A 17,608-nucleotide genomic window follows, 5' to 3' on the forward strand; every position below is an offset into this window, starting at 1 on the left:
AGCGAATGTGAAGGTGTCAGAACGGATCGGCGCTGGCGCGGTGACGCGGCGCCGGGGCCGCGCTCCCCGGGCAGCCGGTGCGGGTGGCCGTGCCAGACCTGGCACCCGGTACCCGGCGGGGCTGGGGGACCCCGACCTCGCTCCGGGGGGGATTTGGGATCCCCGGTGGGCACCGCGCCCGCCCGGCAGCACCCGGTGGCTTCGGCTCTTGGGGTTGGCGGGGCCGGGGATGTGGGGGAGGAGAGGAGGTGACTCTGGGGGCGGACAGGAGGTGACTCCCCGGCCACGGGAGGGTGCAGGCTGTGGCGGCAGCTCCCTGACACGCTGTCCCCACGGAGCAGGTCCCCCCCGGAGCCGCCTGGAGCCCATGGACACGATCTTCGTGAAGAACGTGCGGGAGGACGGGCCGGCGCACCAGGCGGGGCTGCGCACGGGTGAGCGGGGACGCGGAGCCGGGGGCGGCTCCCGGCTGCTCGCGGGATCCCGGGAATGCTCCTCCTCCTCCTCTGCCGGGGAATTACTTGCTTATTCTGCTTTTTTTTTTTTTTTTTTTTTTTTTTTTTTTCTGGTGTTCCTGCTCTTTTCTGCCCCTTCTCTCTGGTTCTGAGAGCACTCTGCTCTCTCTGGTGCTGGGGTGCTCAGAGCAGCCTTGGGGTCCCCGGGGACTCTCCTGGGTTTGGGGTCCCCCTTTGCTCCCCTTGCCACACGGGGTCTGGCGGGGATCTGCTCAAACCCTGCCCTGGGTGACTGTGGGGACATCCTGGTGCCACCACTCCCTCATGGTGACACTGTCCCCTGCCCGGGCTCTGCAGGTGACCGGCTGGTCAAGGTGAACGGGGAGAGTATCATCGGGAAAACCTACTCTCAGGTGATCGCCCTGATCCAGAACAGGTGAGTGCCCTTCCCAGGATGGGAGGTGACAGCATGGGGACACGTCACAGCAGGTTCTGTCCGTCTGGGATGTCACTGGGGTGACACTCTGTCCCTCTGTCACTGGGATGACAGCGGCCCTGAGGCACTTGGGTGACCAGGGACAGGCAGCAAGGTGCTGTCACCATTGCGTGGGGACAGGGACATTCGTCTCGTGGGGGATCCAGCCAGGTGCGAGCCTGGGGACAGGTGTGGACTGACCCCTCTGTCCCCTGTCCCGCAGTGACGATGTGCTGGAGCTCTCCATCATGCCCAAGGACGAGGACATCCTCCAGCTGGTGAGTTTGCTGGGCAGGTGCCTTGGGGACACTTGGGACACTTGGGGACAGGGCTCCACCAGCATTCCTGGAGGAGCAGTGGGTGCAGAACTGGGGGTACTGGGGCAGGAACAGGGCGGGTGGGCCCCTGGGATTTTGGGGGAGCACCTGGCTCAGCTGGAGGATGAATTGTCCCAGGTTTTGGGGTCTGGCTTATCCTTGGGCCCCCATCCCCAAGTGGCTCTGCCAGGATCTGGGGGTGACAGTGGCCCTGGCAGCGTGGCCTGAGTTTGGGGCTCTTCCTGATGCCCCTCCCATCCCAACTTGGATATTCAGTGGCTTTTGGGGTCCACCACTGCTTGTCCCCAGCCTGGTGAACCCCTTCCCGTGGGGCTGGGGGGGCTTTACAGGGGGGTCCCCATCTGTGCCTGCTCCGGGCTCTGGGAATCCCCCGGCGCAGAGTCAGGGGCATGTGAAAAGTGGGCTGGGCCGAGCCGGGATGGCCGAGCCGGGATGGCCGAGCCGCGGTATTTTGGGAAGGAGGGGAGGGGACAGCGGAAGAGCTGCGGCAGCTGCCAGTGCTGCTCGGAGCCAGGGGAACCCCGTGGGAAAGCGGGATGGGTGTGGGGGGGGGCTGCATTCAGCCCAGCTGACCCCACGGGAGGTTTGTTCAGGGGTTGGGGGATGCAGAGAGCATCCCTACGGTGGGAATGTGGAGGATTGTGACCCTGTCCCCCCCTTCCCCAGGCCTATTCCCAGGACGCCTACCTGAAGGGCAACGAGCCGTACTCCGGGGGGGCTCAGAGCATCCCCGAGCCCCCTCCCATCTGCTACCCACGGAAAACGTACCCCTTCCAGGCCCGGGGTGCCGAGCCCGCCCCGGGCCAGCCGCCGGACACCCGTGCCCCCCGCTCGGCCACCACCGGTCCCTCGTCCCCGCTCGGTGCCCGCAGCGACACCGGCGGCAGCCCCGCGCACCGCCCGGAGGAACCGCAGCCCGGGGGGCCCCCCCCGCGCCCCGCCGCACCCCACGGGCACCCCGGCTCCTTCTCCCGCCCTGCCTGCCCCACCAACGTCGCATCCTCCGTGCCCGACCGCTACGGGATGTCCCCCGCCACCGCCTCTTGCTACGGCGCCCCCAAGCACGTCCCGGAGCACCGGACTCACTGCGGCTTCAAGGAGGGCGTCGGGGGGCTCTCGGGAGCCGGGCGGCCCCCCCGGGACGTGTCGGGTGCCCAGCGTGTGCCCGGTCGCCAGGAGTGCCAGCAGGCGCTGTCGCGCTGGTTCTGCAGCCAGGAGCCGCGGCGCAGCGCCTCGGAGGAGCGGCGGCACGCCATGCCCCGCTACCGCAGCGTGTCCCACGACCGCCTCGGGGGCTCCGGGGCCGCGGCCCCGCGGGCCTGGCCCCACAGCGCCTCGCACGACACGCTGCTGCAGCCCAGCCGCGAGGGCTGGGCCCCCCGCGCCCGCTCCGACCACTACCTGGGCAGGTACGGGCGCTCCATGGAGGCGCTGGAGCCCGGCGCGCTGCTCTCGTCGCACCTCGACCGCTCCGCGTGGCCGCCCGAGAGGCTCTGCCGGGCCGCTGTCGCCGTCACCGCCACCGCCGGGCAGCCCATCCCGCCCGGCTCCTTCGCTGCTTCCTCCTCCTCCTCCTCCTCATCGCGGGAGCCGGTTCAGAAGCACCCGTCGCAGCCCAACCTGCAGAGCGTGGATGACTCGGGCTACATCGGCTACCGCAGCTACAGCCCGTCCTTCCAGCGCCGCACCGGGCTGCTGCACGCCCTGTCCTGCCGCGACCCGGCCTTCGGGGGGCTGCCCACCTTCAGCATCGCGCAGCGGGCGGTGGCCCCGCTCAGGGACAGCATGGTCAGCCCTGCCACCCCCGCCGCGGCCACCCCGGCGGTGCCCAGCGCGCCCCGGGAGCCGCGGCCGGAGGGCGGCCGCGTGTCCGAGCAGCCGGAGGAGCGCAGGGAGGAGGTGGTGCTGCGGCAGAAGCCGCCCACGGGCCGCAAGGTGCCCGCGCCGCTGCGGCAGATGAACTTTGTGTTCCCCGAGGGGGTGAAGGAGACGGACATTTGTGACCCCGCCGGGGCCGCGGGCAGAGGGGACAGGCCCGGGAGCGAGCGGCCAGGCCGGCGAGTGGCTCCCTTGGCGGCCCCCGAGGACTCGCTGGCATCCATCCCCTTCATCGGTGAGTGGGGGGAGCTTGCTGGTCACCCCCGGGATGGGATTTAGGAGGTCCGGGTGCCCCATCAGCTCCTGGGGGTGGCAACGTGTCCCCAGCCCAACCCTGACACAAAACCCACCATGCTCAGAAGCGCCGGGGGTCCCAGCAGGGACTTGCCCTGCCCCAAACCCCCCTCCAACACTGCCCACCCCCCTTACAGACGAACCCACCAGCCCCAGCATCGACCTGAAGGCCAAGCACGTCCCGGCCTCCTCGGTGGTGTCCAGTGCCATGAACTCGGCGCCCGCCATGGCCACCAGCCCCGCGTCGCCCACCTTCGCCTTTGCCCTCTCCCGGCACTACTCCCAGGACTGCAGTAAGTGCTGGAGTGCTGGGGAGGGGGAAACGCCCTGGGAGTGTCAGAGGGGAGCAGCCCCCAGCCCCAGAGCCCTGCCCGGCACCCCTGGGCTGAGCAGGGCGGGTTTGCCCCCTCCCCACCATAGGCAGCATCAAGGCCGGCCGCCGCTCCTCCTACCTGCTGGCCATCACCACCGAGCGCTCCAAGTCCTGCGACGACGGTCTGAACGCATTTCGGGACGACGGGAAGATCCTAAGGTAGGGCTGGAGCCCCCTCCCGCTCCCACCGCCCCCCAGCTCCCACCCCCCTCCCGCTGACGGGGGCTGCTCTCCCCCCAGGAGGATGCCCAGCCGGGTCCCCAGCCTCCGCATGCTGAGGAGCTTCTTCACCGATGGGGTGAGTGCCGCGCTGGGGGCTGCCCTAAAAGACCGGGGAGGGTTCCCTGGTGGAGAGGGGGTGCCGATGGCCTCACCCCAACCCCTCCCTCCGGCCCCTCGCAGTCTCTGGACAGCCTGGGCACGTCCGAAGACGCCCGTTCCAAAAGACACTCAACCTCCGACCTCTCGGACGTGCCGTTCAGCGCCGTGAGGAAGGAGGGCTGGCTCCACTGCAAGCAGATCCTCACCAAAAAGGGGAAGGTAGGCGGGGGCTGCCCCCAGCCCGGAGCCCCGCGGCCGCGCGGGGGGGCCGCTCCCTGAGGCCGGCGCTCCATCCCTTCTCCCCGCAGAAGGTCGGTGGAGGCATCCGGCAGTGGAAGCGCGTCTTCGCCGTGCTGCGCACCCACTCGCTGTACCTGTGCAAGGACAGGCGGGAGGCGGTGACCTGCGCCCCGGCCCCAGGTGAGGAGGAGCCGCCGATCAGCATCCAAGCGTGCCTGGTGGACATCTCCTACAGCGAGACCAAGAGGAAGCACGTCTTCCGCCTGACGACCGCTGACTTCTGTGAATATCTCTTTCAGGCAGAGGATCGGGAAGACATGCTGGCCTGGATCAAAGTCATCAGGGAGAACAGCAAGGCTGAGGGCGAGGTGAGAGCCACATGGGGCTCCCGGCTGCCTCTGGCTCTCCCGGCACTAACCGCCTCGGCTCTCTCCGGCTCTTTGCCTTGTGCTGCTTCCCCAGGCCACGGCCAGGCCCGTGCCGTGCTCCCAGGGTGCATGGGGGCTCGTGGCTCCCAAGAAGAGCGTGGCCCCGCGGCCTCAGCTGGGGCAGGGTGCGCGGGATGCTCGGCGGAGGGGCCGTGGCTCTGCAGGCGGGGCTGGCGCCGCATCCGCCGCGCCGCTGTTCGGTTGTGCGGTGGCAGAGGAGCCTGTGTGGCTCTGCCGAGGTCTGGTGTGGTTGTGCCAGGGTGTGTCCTGGCTTTGGTGAGGTGTGACATGGCTGTGCCGTGGTGTGATGTGCTCCCACCACTGTGCGATGTGGCTGTGCCGTGGTTTGACATGTCCCTGCCATGGTTTGACATGGCTCTGCCATGGTGTGACCTGTCCCTGCCGTGGTGTGACTTGTCCCTGCCGTGGTGTGGCCTGTCCCTGCCATGGTTTGACGTGGCTCTGCCTGGTTTGATGTGGCTCTGTTCGTGGAGAGACACCAGGCATGGTGCCCCTGTGGTGCTGCCGAGGCTGAGCCCTCCCTGGGCAGCCGTGGCTGTGCGAGGTCGCTCGGGTGTGAGATGGGCAGAGCCGCGGGATGGCAGTGCCAGCTCTGGGCTGGCCACGTGGCTCGGTGTCTCGCTTTGGTGGAAGTGGTCACTCTGGGCCTGTGGCAGGCTCCGGCCCTGGAGGGCGCGTTGAGCTTGGAGTGGTCTCTGGCTGTGGCACAGCCTCGTGCCCGAGGGTGCAGGTGGCTCGGCGGGGACAGTGCTGCCGGGTCAGAACTGGACAGTGCTGCCGGGTCGGAACTGGATGGCGCTGCTGGGTCAGAGTAGGACGGTGCTGCTGTGGTTGGAAGCGGATGGTGCTGCCAGGTTGGAGCTGGACAGCGCTGCTGTTCAGAACTGGACAGTGCTGCCAGGTCGGAATAGGACGGTGCTGCCGGGTTGGAGCCAGATGGTGCTCCAAGGTCGGATCCGGATGGTGCTGCCGATTTGGAGCTGGACAGTGCTGCTGGGTTGGAACCGGACGGTGCTGCCGGGTCAGAACCGATGCTCCCCGGGTTGGAACGTGCGGAGTTGTCTGGGCAAACCCCAGCGCTGCGGTGCTGTCGGGAGCATCCTGTGGGGATGGCTCCGTGTCCGTGGAGGCTGCGTGGCGCAGCGGCGCGGGTCGGTGGAGGTGTGCGTACCGTGGAAGGACACACCTGTGTCCGGCTCGGACCCCGCTCTGCGGCCTGGAGCGATGGACAGCAGTGGGGCTGTCCCGGGGCAGCGGGGACCTGGTGCTGCCCTTGCCCGGTGCCGCTCGGCCCCGCAGAGTGTGGACTAGCCCGGGGGTGTCTGGTGGATGTGCTGCTCAAGCTCTCCCTTCCCCTCTTCTCTCTGCCTCCCCAGGACCCCGGTTTTGCCAGCCAAGCCCTTATCAGCAAGAAGTTAAACGACTACCGGAAAGTGAGGTACGGACCGGGGTGGTGGGCACCGAGACCCCCGGGGCGTTGGTCACCCTGGTGTGACGGTGACGGAGCAAAGCCGGCAGCTCCCTGGATGGGGCAGTGATGGAAGAGCTGCCCGCACCCGGCGTGGCCTGGGGTCAGCCAGAGTGGCACCTGGCACTTGTAACAAGGGTTGGAGCAGCCCGGTTCTCCCCAGGTCTCTGTAGGAAGCCTGGGGGTGATGCTGGCAATGTTTACCGGGAGGTTTTGTGCCGGGCTGGTGCCCCTGGCCGTGCCCCACCTGAGCCCTCCCCGCTCTCCCTGCAGCCCTGCGGGCACCAAGCCCGACTCGTCGCCCAAGGGCCCTCGCGGGCTGGGGATCCGAGCCGAGTTCCTGAAGCAGACGGGAACCAGCGCGCCCCGGTCCCCCAGGCAGGACGCGGCCGTCACAAAAGGTACGTGGGGCACCCCAGGACAGCAAACCCGGGGTGCTTTGTGTCCCCCAGGGCTGCTGTGGTGCTTATCCCTGTAGGGCTGCTCTTCCCATTTATCCCAAGTGATCCTGTGGGCTTTTTCCCCCCCACTCCAGATGAAAGCAGCTCCCAAAAAGCCCCATGGGGCATCAACATCATGAAGAAGAACAAGAAATCCGCCCCGCGTGCCTTCGGTGTGAGACTGGAGGATTGTCAGCCTGCCCTGGACAACAAGGTATGGCCATGCCACCACCGCCAGCCCTCGGGGACTCTGCACAGGCCTGGCACGCCCTGAGCCCGTCCCTGTCCCTGCAGAACGTGCCCCTGATCGTGGAAGCGTGCTGCAAGGTGGTGGAGGACCGGGGCTTGGAGTATATGGGCATCTACCGCGTGCCCGGCAACAACGCGGTGGTGTCCAGCCTGCAGGAGCAGCTCAACAAGGGAGCCACCGAGATCAACCTGCAGGATGAGGTGAGGGCAGGGCAGGTGACTGTCCCCATGGATGGCCCCATCCTGCTCCCCATGCCTGTCATGCCTCTGGAATGTTCTTCTGGTCTGTGTCATCATCCCTGTCCCTGTCATCATCCCAGTCCTTGTTATCATCCATGTTCCTGTCATCATCCTGTCCCATCATCCCTGTCCCCATCATCATCCCTGTCCTTGTTATCATCCCTGTCCTTGTTATCATTCATGTTCCTGTCATCATCCTGTCACATCATCCCTGTCCCCATCATTCCCATCCCCATCATCCCTGTCCCCGTCAACATCCTTGTCCCCACCATCCCTGTCCCTGTTATCCGTGTCCCATTATTCCTGTCCCCCTCATCCCTGTCCCTGTTATCCCTGTCCCCATCATCCCTGTCCCCATCATCATCCCTGTCCCCACCATCCCTGTCCCTGTTATCCGTGTCCCATTATCCCTGCCCCCCTCATCCCTGTCCCTGTTATCCGTGTCCCATTATCCCTGTCCCCACCATCCCTGTCCCTGTTATCCCTGTCCCATTATCCCTGTCCCACCATCCCTGTCCCACCGTCCCTGTCCCATTGTCCCTGTCCCACATTCCCTGTCCCCTCCAGCCCCGTTTCCGTCCCCTGGGGTGGCAGGGCTGCCTAGCGGTCGCTGCCAGCACTGGAGGTGACATCCTGGGGACACTCCTGTCCCCTTGCGTCTCGCCACGCCGCTGTGGTAGCTCAGGACTTTCCCTGCCTGTCGCCGGGGCTGTCCCTGGTTTGGGGACTTCATCCCGCTGTCCCCTGGGTGTCCCTGGTTGTCCCTCTGAGCAGCCTCTTCTGTCCCCCGCAGCGGTGGCAGGACCTGAACGTCATCAGCAGCCTCCTGAAATCCTTCTTCCGAAAGCTGCCCGAGCCCCTGTTCACCGACGGTGAGTCCCTGTCCCCCGGGGCCGCCAGAGCCCCAAACCCCAACCCCCGTGCTGGGGACAGGCCCCCAGACCCAGTGACACAACCACCCGTGGTGAGGGACAACGCAGACCCCCTGTCACCAAGGCCACTAGTCCTTGTCCCTCCTTGCCCTGCAGTGGGACCAGCATTGAGACCCTTCCCCAGTATCTCCAGCGGGTTTGGCCGGGGGTCCCTGACTCTGGGGGGGTGGTGGCCTGTCCCCCCCACCCTGCGGTGACACCCTGATGTGCCACTTTCAGATAAATACAACGACTTCATCGAAGCCAACCGGATCGAGGATGCCAGCGAGAGGATGAGGACGCTGCGGAAGCTGGTAGGGACGTGGGACAGTGGTTGGGGGGGGACACCACCCTGGAGCCCCCCTTGGGTGGGGACAGTGAGCAGAGGGGTGACCCGACGCGTCCCCACAGATCCGGGACCTGCCTGGCCACTACTACGAGACCCTCAAATTCCTGGTGGGTCACCTGAAGACCATCGCTGACCACTCAGAGAAGAACAAGGTACCGGCCCCCACCCCTGTCCTGGGAATCTCCTGCCCCACCTGGAGCCCCCCGGCCTGGGCTGGGCTGCAGCTCTGAGCCGGCTCTGGGCGCAGATGGAGCCCCGGAATCTGGCGCTGGTGTTCGGCCCCACGCTGGTGCGAACCTCCGAGGACAACATGACCGACATGGTGACGCACATGCCCGACCGCTACAAGATCGTGGAGACCCTCATCCAGCACGTGAGTGGCACCCCTGGGTGGGCAGGGGGGGACGGGATCTGCACCCCAAAAATGGGGACGCAGCTCCTGAGCCCTGTCCTGTCTCCCCCACAGTCAGACTGGTTCTTCAGTGACAAGGAAGACAAGGGCGAGAAGGTGAGGCCTGTCCCCGCTCAGGGGGTTTCGCTGTGGCTCAGGGGGTGCAGACCCCCAGCTGGGAGCTGGGGAGCTCTTGGCAGCACCCTGATCTCTTTTTTTCTCCCCCCGCAGACCCCCGTGGATGAGAAGGAGGCTCAGTCTGTGCCTAACATCGAGTACCTGTTGCCCAACATCGGCAGGACCGCGGCGCCCGGCGATGCCGCAGGTGAGGGGTGGCACCCGTGACATCGTCCCCTCTGCTCCTGGCACCCCGGAGTGCCCCTCCCGACTCTCTGTCCCCCCCCGCCCTCATCTGTGGGCACGGCCACAGCCAACCTGTGTGTGCATCCCAGCGCCCTCCTCTCCAAAGCTGGGAACACCCCCAGGGGATGCCCGAGGAGCCCCCTGCCCGCCCTGTCCTGTCCCCTTTCTCTCCGGTGGCCACTCCTTGTCCCTCAGGGCAGCGCCCACCCCACGGGACCCCCGCCCGGGCCCGCGCTGCCACACCTGGAGACCGGGAGCCTTTGACGTTGGACTGATTTCTTACGTTCTTTCCTTGAACTTCTCTGTGCTGTCCTCTTCCTCCTCCTCCTCCTCTTCCTCCTGCAGCGGATCTCCTCGAGAGCTAGAGCGGGTACAGTCTGATCCCGGGTGCATTGCTCACGCACTAACCCTCGGGGGGACCACGAGAGAGGGGGAGCAGGGGGGCACCGCGGGAGGGGAGGGGACCCTGCCCTGCCTGGCACTGTCCCCAGGGTCCCCAACACCAGCAGGGGAGAGCCCCAAATGCTTCTCACACTGCTCCTCGTTGGCCAGGGGCTGTGGTGGCACCCCCGCTGCAGGGATGGCTGTGGGGTGTCCCAGAACCCGCAAATTCTGGGGTGTGGGGTTCCCAAAGCCCCGGGGAGGGTCAGCACCCCCTTTCTGCCTCCTCCTCTCTCGCTGTCAGCACTGCTAACCCCGTCCCGGGCATGCGGGGCGGGAGAGGGGTCTGTGTCCTGTCCTTGTCCTTCACACGGCAGCAGCAGGGCCAGGGCTGCCTGTCCCCTCTGCGTCCCCTCTGCGTCCCCTCTGCGTCCCCTCTGTGTCCCCTCTGTGTCCCCTCTTTACCCCGTAACCCCTGGCCTGTCCCAGCCCCCTCGGGCACAGCTCACCCCAGCCCACGCTCCGTGGCTGGCTGTGGCACGGAGCCACCTCCCCGCCCTCCCTCCCGGGGACGCGGCAGCGCCCTGTCCCTGTCCCCTCCGCGTCCTGTGGCCGCGGGAGGGCTGGGGTCCCACCGCGGGGGTCCTGGCTGTGTGTCCCGGCTGTGTGTGTGCCCGCGTGTGTCCCCCTAGTCCCCACTCCTCACCCTGGGTGAGGTGAGCAATGCCAGGGACCCCCCCGACCACCGGAGCCCCTCCTGGCACGTCCAGCTGCTGTGACAGCCCCGGCATGTCCCCGTCCTGGTTTGGGGGAACGGAGCAGCATCCCCAAAGAGACCCCAGACCCCTCCCCAGCACATTCCCCCTGCCGGGACCCCTCTAACCCCCCTCTCCCCTCTGCTTTCCAGGCTCGACCCGCAGCGGCTCCGCCAAACCGAAGGTGAGCGGGGTCCCGGGCTGGGGCTGGCAGGGCGGGCACGCCGGGATGGGGACACTCAGCCCGTCCCTGCCGGTGTCGCCGCCACCCCTGACCCCGCTGTCCCCTCACTCGCAGGGCACGTGGCCGTCGCGCAAAGCGCCGCCGCACCGGGAGCTCCTCGCCATCCCCTTCGTCTCGGCCGCCGCCCGCAAGAGGAAGAAGAGGAGAGAGGCCGAAGGCGTTGGGAGCAGCACCGACGACGACGCTGAGCGCAGGGACAGCCCGGGCCGGCAGCAGGAACAGGAGGGCCCCGCGGTGACACCGGGCAAAGCCCCCCGCGGCACCAGCACCGAGCCGGCGGCTCCGGGCCCGGCCGGGATGGAGCGGGAATGCTCCGCCGATCCCGCGGGCACCGGCTCCGAGCCGGCACCGGACGCCCGCTCCATCGTGTCCGGCTACTCCACGCTGTCCACCATGGACCGCAGCCTGTGCTCCGAGGTGCACTCGGTGGCCGGGAGCCGCGGGGAGGAGGCGGATGACGAGCGCAGCGAGCTCAGCCACATGGAGACGGACACGGAGAGCCGCGAGGGAGCCCGGCCGCGGCCGGGACAGGCCGGGGGGGGGACAGGCGACGAGGACAAGTCACCCCTGGGCCGCCCCTCCTTCAACTCGCACCGCCTGATCCAGTGCGACACGCTGGCCCGCAGGAAGCTGGGGCGGCCGCGGCCGGCCGGGGACACCGTGGGGGTGGCCAGCGGCGACGAGCAGAGCTGGGTGGTCCCCGGGCGAGCGTCGCTGCGGGAGCAGCTCCGGCAGCACCTGCGGGGCTCCGCCGATGACATGGGGGTCCGCCTGCGCCGGGCGCACTCCCCCGAGACCCGCCGCAAGAAGAGCAGCTGGCGCCGGCACACGGTGGTGGTGCCCGGCGGCCTCAAGGACCTCAACTTCAACGAGTGGAAGGAACCGCGGGGACTCGAGGGGACACCGGGACCCTGTCGCGACAAGGACTCGGGGCTCAGCAGCCTGGAGTCCACCAAAGCCCGGCCTGCGGCCTCAGCCCCGGCCCCGCCTGGCACTGCTGGCCCGGGCACGGCCACCAAGAGCCCGCCGGGTAGCCCCGGCCCCGCGGCGCCCCTGCGCTTCCCGCAGTGTCTGTGACCTCCCGGGCGGTGTTTAATTTAAGGACTGTCCCTTGTCCCCGTATTTAATTGTGCTCTGGACGAGCTGCTGGTGTTATTTAACAGGTCCCGGTGGCCCCGTGCCATGGGGGCACAAAGCCACCTCGTCCCCCACGCTTTGGGGACCAGCGGCGGTGCCACCGCACGGTGCCCCAGCCCCCAGGCAGTGCCAGGAGGGGCGTGGGGGCTCAGGGGAATGTCCCCAGGGGTGGTCCTGTTGTCCCCAGCCGCGGCAGAGCGAAGTGCGGGCACTTCCCTGGGCGCTGCGACTGCTCTGGCTGGGACCTGGCCCGGGCTGGGGACCCTGGGGACACTGGGGCCACTGGCAACCTCGGTGTCACAGACCCTTGGGGACCCTGGGGACACTGGGGCCACTGGCAACCTCGGTGTCACAGACCCTTGGGGACCCTGGGGACCTCAGTGTCACAGACCCTTGCTCTGGGGGACCTTGGGGACGTCAGGATCGGAGACCCCTACCCTGGGGGACCTTGGGGACATCAGGGTCACCGACACCCGCCCTGGGGACCTCGGTGTCAAAGACCCCTGTGCTGGGGGACCCTGGGGACATCAGGGACCCCGGTGACCTCGATGACAGACCCCTGCCCTGGGGACCTTGGGGGTCCCATCTCAGAGACCCCCCCCGTGCTGGGGTCCCTTGGGGACCTCAGCGCTGTCACCGTCACCTGGGGGGGCTCTGCAGAGCCGGGGGAGGCTGGCACTGAGGGGGGACACCCTGTGACGGGGGGACACCGCCACCCTTTACTCCCCGTGTGTGGCACGTCCTGGAATGTCCCTGTCCCCTCCCATCGCTGTCCCCTTCCTGCCCCCCCAAGGCCAGAAGCACTTTAGGAAGGGAGTTTGGGGACCCCAGGCGTGGCCACGCAGGGACACAAGTGCCACCACCTGGGTGGCCTCGTGTCACACCCTGTCACCGTCTCTCCGTGTCCTTCTCATACGTTATGCAAATATTTGCTGTAAAGTCGTTTGGTTTTTTCCTTTTCTTTTCGGATTTTTTTTTTGTTCCTTTTTCCCCTGTAAATATCGTCCCTGTCCCTGTAACATATCCCAAAGGATTTCTAAGGATTTTTTTAAGAAGTTTTGCTCAGCGGGAAGGCCAGCCCCGAGCAGGGGACGTGCTGGACCAGTGGTGACTTTTTAAAACCCTCCTGCATGTCCCCCCCCAAAACCCCTTCCCACCCCAATTCCCGGCCCCGTCGGGATCTGCAAAACTGCAAAAAAAAAAACCCCAAACCAACCTAAAAAATGCCCCCTGCTTTGGCCCCCCCAGCTCCAGTCTATATATTGGAAATAAACTGGTTATTCAAGGTTTTGTTGGTATTAATTCCCTTTTTTTTTGGCGGGCAGGGACCCCCAAATTCCCGGTGCTGGGAATTTTTATTCCTGGGTTTCTCCATGGGAGGATAAATCTGATTTTTCTCTGAGCCTGTGGGGAGGAAATAAAGAATAGGGGATGCCCCATCTCCATCAAAATTCTCAGTTTTCAATTTCTCAGATTTCTCAAATTCCTCAAATTTCTCAATTCTCAAATTTCTCAGAATTCGGGGAGCAAGGGGATGAAAGTGAGAGAAAAAAAGACAGAAAAGGAGGCAAAAAAAAAAAAAGGTAATTTTATTAAAGCCGGACACTCTGATAGAAAAGAAAAATTATAAAGGGAAAAAGGAAAATAATAAAAAGCAACCCTTTTGTCACGGGAATTACAACGGTCACACACAACTACCCATGGCATCCACGGTGACACGGGGGACACAGCGGGGCGGGGGGGTGGCACAGGGTTGGGGGGGGAGGGTCCCCTCCCTCCCCTCCCTCCCCTCCCCTGCTTTTCCCCTGCGCGGGGCTTTTTTTTTTTTTTTTTTTTTTTTTTTACATTTTTCTTCATTTTTTTCCTTTTTTTTTTTTCTTTTCTTCCCCTCCATTTTCAACTCTTTTTTTTTTTTTTTTTTTTTTTTTACTTTTTTGTTCCTTTTATTTCCTTTTTTAAAACAGTTCACGAGAAAATTCATGCGGAAAAGAGAGAGAGAGAGACACGACAGCGTAGAAACCCCAAAACAGCCTCTAAGGAGAACCAGAAATTCGGTTTTTTTTCCTTTTTTTTGGCATTTTTTCGCTTTTTCTTCCCAGTTCGTTCCTTTTTTTTTTTTTTTTTTTTTTTGTCCTTTTCAGAGTCGTAGCCTTTTTTTTGTTTTTCTGTTTGTTTTGAAACAACATCCAGACGAGTAAAGCGGGGAGCGCATGCAGCGGGCGCCTCCGACACATGCACGATGCAGGCAGCGCTTGGATTTGGGCTTTTTTTGTGCTTTTTACACATTTTCCTCTTTTTTTTTTAAATCATTTTTTAAGATATTTTTTTCCGGTCTGAACCAGATTCGAGTTGTTTTGGTTTTAATTTTGATTTTTTTTTTCTTTTTTTTTTTTTTTTTTTGCTGTTTCTTGCTTCGGCGAGGGATTTGCGCGATGCCATGAAGGGGACGGACGCACACGCACACGCGGGGACATCACGCTCACGGGGACACCAGCCGGGACAAGGGGACATTGCGGGGGGTTTGGGGACAGCTTGGGACCTGCCACCCCCTCACCGGGCGCTGTCACCCCCTGGTTTGTCACTGTCACCTCCCTGCTCTGGGAGGGCTGGCCTGGGGACAAAGCGGGGGTGGGAAAAGGGACAAGCCCCAAAATCGGTGACAGCTTGGGGACATCGAGGTGGGGACACCACGGTGGGGACACCGAGATGGGGACACCGAGGTGGGGACACTGGGGTGGGGACACCGAGGTGGGGACACCGAGGTGGGGACACTGAGGACAGCCCCCTCCTGTGTTATTTTTGGCGGTGTCCCCATGGAGGGTTGCACTTGTCACCCCCTCATGACATTTTTGTGGGTGTCCCCGAGTGGGTGGCATTGTCACCCGCCATGTGGGGGTCCCCACAGAGGGGACAGTTGTCACCCCCTCCCCATGTGGATGTCCCTATGGAGGCTGGCATTGTCACCCCCATGTGGGTGTCCCCAAGGGGGTGGCACTTGTCACCCCTCCATGTGGATGTCCCCATGGAGGATTGCATTGTCACCTCCCTATGCCATTTTTGTGGGTGTCCCCAAGGGGATGGCATTGTCACCCTCCATGTGGGCGCCCCCACAGGAGGATGGCAATTGTCACCTCCCTATGTCATTTTTCGAGGGTGTCCCCAAGGGGGTGACAATTGTCACCCTCGATGTGGGTGTACCCACAGGGGTGGCATTGTCACCCGTGGAGGATGGCATTGTCACCCTTGATACAGGTGTCCCCACAGGGGCGGCATTGTCACCCATGGAGGATGGCATTGTCACCCCCAAGTGGGTGTCCCCAAGGAGGTGGCATTGTCACCCGTGGAGGATGGCATTGTCACCCCCATGCGGGTGTCCCCACAGGGGTGGCATTGTCACCCATGGAGGATGGCACTGTCACCCCCATTTGGGTGTCCCCAAGGAGGTGGCATTGTCACCCGTGGAGGATGGCATTGTCACCCCCATGCGGGTGTCCCCACAGGGGTGGCATTGTCACCCATGGAGGATGGCACTGTCACCCCCATGCGGCTGTCCCCAGGGGGATGGCATTGTCACCCGTGGAGGATGGCATTGTCACCCCCATGCGGCTGTCCCCAGGGGGATGGCATTGTCACCCGTGGAGGATGGCATTGTCACCCCCATGCGGGTGTCCCCACAGGGGTGGCATTGTCACCCGTGGAGGATGGCATTGTCACCCCCTGCGGGTGTCCCCAAGGAGGTGGCATTGTCACCCATGGAGGATGGCACTGTCACCCCCATTTGGGTGTCCCCAAGGAGGTGGCATTGTCACCCATGGAGGATGGCATTGTCACCCCCATTTGGGTGTCCCCAAGGAGGTGGCATTGTCACCCGTGGAGGATGGCACTGTCACCCCACCCCACTGTCACTGTCACCATGCGGCTGTCCCCAGGGGGATGGCATTGTCACCTCCAGCCAGCAGAGCTTGGGAGCTGTCACCGCGCCCCCTCCTCGGGCGACACGAGGTGACAGAAGGTGACACAGCGCGGGGGTGACCGCGGGGCGTGGGAGGGGACAGCGCCAGGTGCCACCACCCGCCCGGCCCCGGCAGCTGTGGCTTTGCTACAGCGAATTCACTTTGGTACCGAGAAAAGAAATTAATTAAAAATCAAATTAATTCCGGACGCATCCGCGACTGCTATTGCTGCTGGCACTGGGGCACGGGCCGGTGTCCCCAGGGCCACCAGGGGACACCTGGCGACACCTGGGGACAAGGAGAGAGGGCGGGGACTCAGCGCGAGGGCGATGAAGCCGCTCTGGAAACCACGAGGAGCTCTAAACCTAAGCAGGGATTTGAAATCCACCCCCTAAATAATACCGGACGTGATTTATTCATTTCTCTTCTTTTTCCTTTTTTTTTTTTTAATTTTTTTTTTTTTTTAGATTTTTCCCCTCTTTAAATATTTATATATATATTTATATTACGTATATTATATATATATATAATATGTAAATATATTTTTTAAAACAATATAAAATGTTAAGACACTTCACTTAAATGTAAAGAGTTGCTTTTTTTGCAATCCAAAGAAATTGCATCATGATTTTTTTTTCCTTTTTTTTTACCTTCCTTTTTTTTTTTGGTCTTTTTTTCTTCTTTTTTTTTTTTGGTTTTTTGTCCTTTTTTGTGTGTGTTTTCTCTTTGTTATTCAAAAAAAGGCTCTCGTTATTTCTGTACAAAAATGATCGAGATACAAAAAAAAAAAAACCACAAAACAAAGAAATCAGAGGAAGTGGGGGGAAAGGAAGAAAAAAGGAATTGAAATGGAAAAAAAAACCCTGAAAATAATCAAATAATCAACCCAAGGACGAAATAGAGAACAGAAGGAATGATCGGATCTCGTGCTGCACACGCAGAACACACGCACACACACACCTGGGCACACCTGGGGTACATATGGGTACACCTGGCCACACCTTGAGAGCACCTGGGCACAGCTGGATACACCCGGGGCACACCTGGGCACAGCTGGGCACACCTAGAGTACACCTGGTGCACACCTGGGCACAGCTGGGCACACCTGGGACACATCTGGGGTGTACCTGGGCACAGCTGGGCACACCTAGAGTACACCTGGTGCACACCTGGGCACACCTGGGCACACCTGGGACACATCTGGGGTGTACCTGGGCACAGCTGGGCACACCTAGAGTACACCTGGTGCACACCTGGGCACACCTGGGCACACCTGGGACACATCTGGGGTGTACCTGGGCCCAGCTGGGCACACCTGGGACACATCTGGGGTGTACCTGGGCCCAGCTGGGCACACCTGGGACACATCTGGGGTGTACCTGGGCACAGCTGGGCACCTCTGGGGTGTACCTGGGCACAGCTGGGCACAGCTGGGCACAGCTGGGACACATCTGGGGTGTACCTGGGCACAGCTGGGCACACCTAGGCACAGCTGGGCACAGCTGGGGTGTACTTGGGCACACCTGGGCACAGCTGGGCACATGTGGGACACATCTTGGACACATCTGGGGTGTACCTGGGCACACCTGGGCACACCTAGGCACAGCTGGGCACCTCTGGGGTGTACCTGGGCACACCTGGGCACACCTAGGCACAGCTGGGCACAGCTGGGGTGTACTTGGGCACACCTGGGCACACCTGGAGCCCACCTGTGGCACACCTGGCCCGGCCGCGCTGCAGGGAGGTGGCCACGGGCCACCCGCCCGGTGCCCCCCAGGCTGGGCAGGGCCGGGGCTGCTCCCCCGGGGCTCCAGGTCCCCGTCCCGCCCTCTCGTCCCCACGGGGAGGGGACAGAGCCGCGGCCGGGTGACCCTCCCGGCATCACCGCACCCCCGCTCCATCCC

General features: G+C 63.5%; 1 protein-coding gene across 4 annotated transcripts in view; it reads left to right on the forward strand.

Moving 5' to 3' along the window:
* Positions 1-11,781, forward strand: part of ARHGAP23 (Rho GTPase activating protein 23) — a 33,974-nt gene extending 22,193 nt beyond the window's left edge. For 3 of the 4 annotated variants that reach the window (XM_068211822.1, XM_068211821.1, XM_068211819.1), the window contains exons 4-24: positions 342-434; positions 813-891; positions 1,154-1,208; positions 1,935-3,381; positions 3,578-3,733; positions 3,861-3,972; positions 4,054-4,111; positions 4,216-4,353; positions 4,443-4,742; positions 6,200-6,261; positions 6,565-6,692; positions 6,827-6,945; positions 7,026-7,181; positions 8,014-8,092; positions 8,372-8,445; positions 8,543-8,632; positions 8,728-8,853; positions 8,947-8,988; positions 9,103-9,196; positions 10,523-10,554; positions 10,669-11,781. In XM_068211822.1, the coding sequence (XP_068067923.1) occupies positions 342-434; positions 813-891; positions 1,154-1,208; positions 1,935-3,381; positions 3,578-3,733; positions 3,861-3,972; positions 4,054-4,111; positions 4,216-4,353; positions 4,443-4,742; positions 6,200-6,261; positions 6,565-6,692; positions 6,827-6,945; positions 7,026-7,181; positions 8,014-8,092; positions 8,372-8,445; positions 8,543-8,632; positions 8,728-8,853; positions 8,947-8,988; positions 9,103-9,196; positions 10,523-10,554; positions 10,669-11,691 (4,463 nt within the window). In that variant the 3' untranslated portion in view covers positions 11,692-11,781. The remainder of the gene's footprint in view (positions 1-341; positions 435-812; positions 892-1,153; positions 1,209-1,934; positions 3,382-3,577; positions 3,734-3,860; positions 3,973-4,053; positions 4,112-4,215; positions 4,354-4,442; positions 4,743-6,199; positions 6,262-6,564; positions 6,693-6,826; positions 6,946-7,025; positions 7,182-8,013; positions 8,093-8,371; positions 8,446-8,542; positions 8,633-8,727; positions 8,854-8,946; positions 8,989-9,102; positions 9,197-10,522; positions 10,555-10,668) is intronic. The other variant, XM_068211820.1, reaches the window with a different exon arrangement.
* The last annotated feature ends 5,827 nt before the right edge of the window (positions 11,782-17,608 follow it).

Source organism: Anomalospiza imberbis, chromosome 22 (genome assembly GCF_031753505.1).
Source record: "Anomalospiza imberbis isolate Cuckoo-Finch-1a 21T00152 chromosome 22, ASM3175350v1, whole genome shotgun sequence".
Classification (NCBI taxonomy): domain Eukaryota; kingdom Metazoa; phylum Chordata; class Aves; order Passeriformes; family Viduidae; genus Anomalospiza; species Anomalospiza imberbis.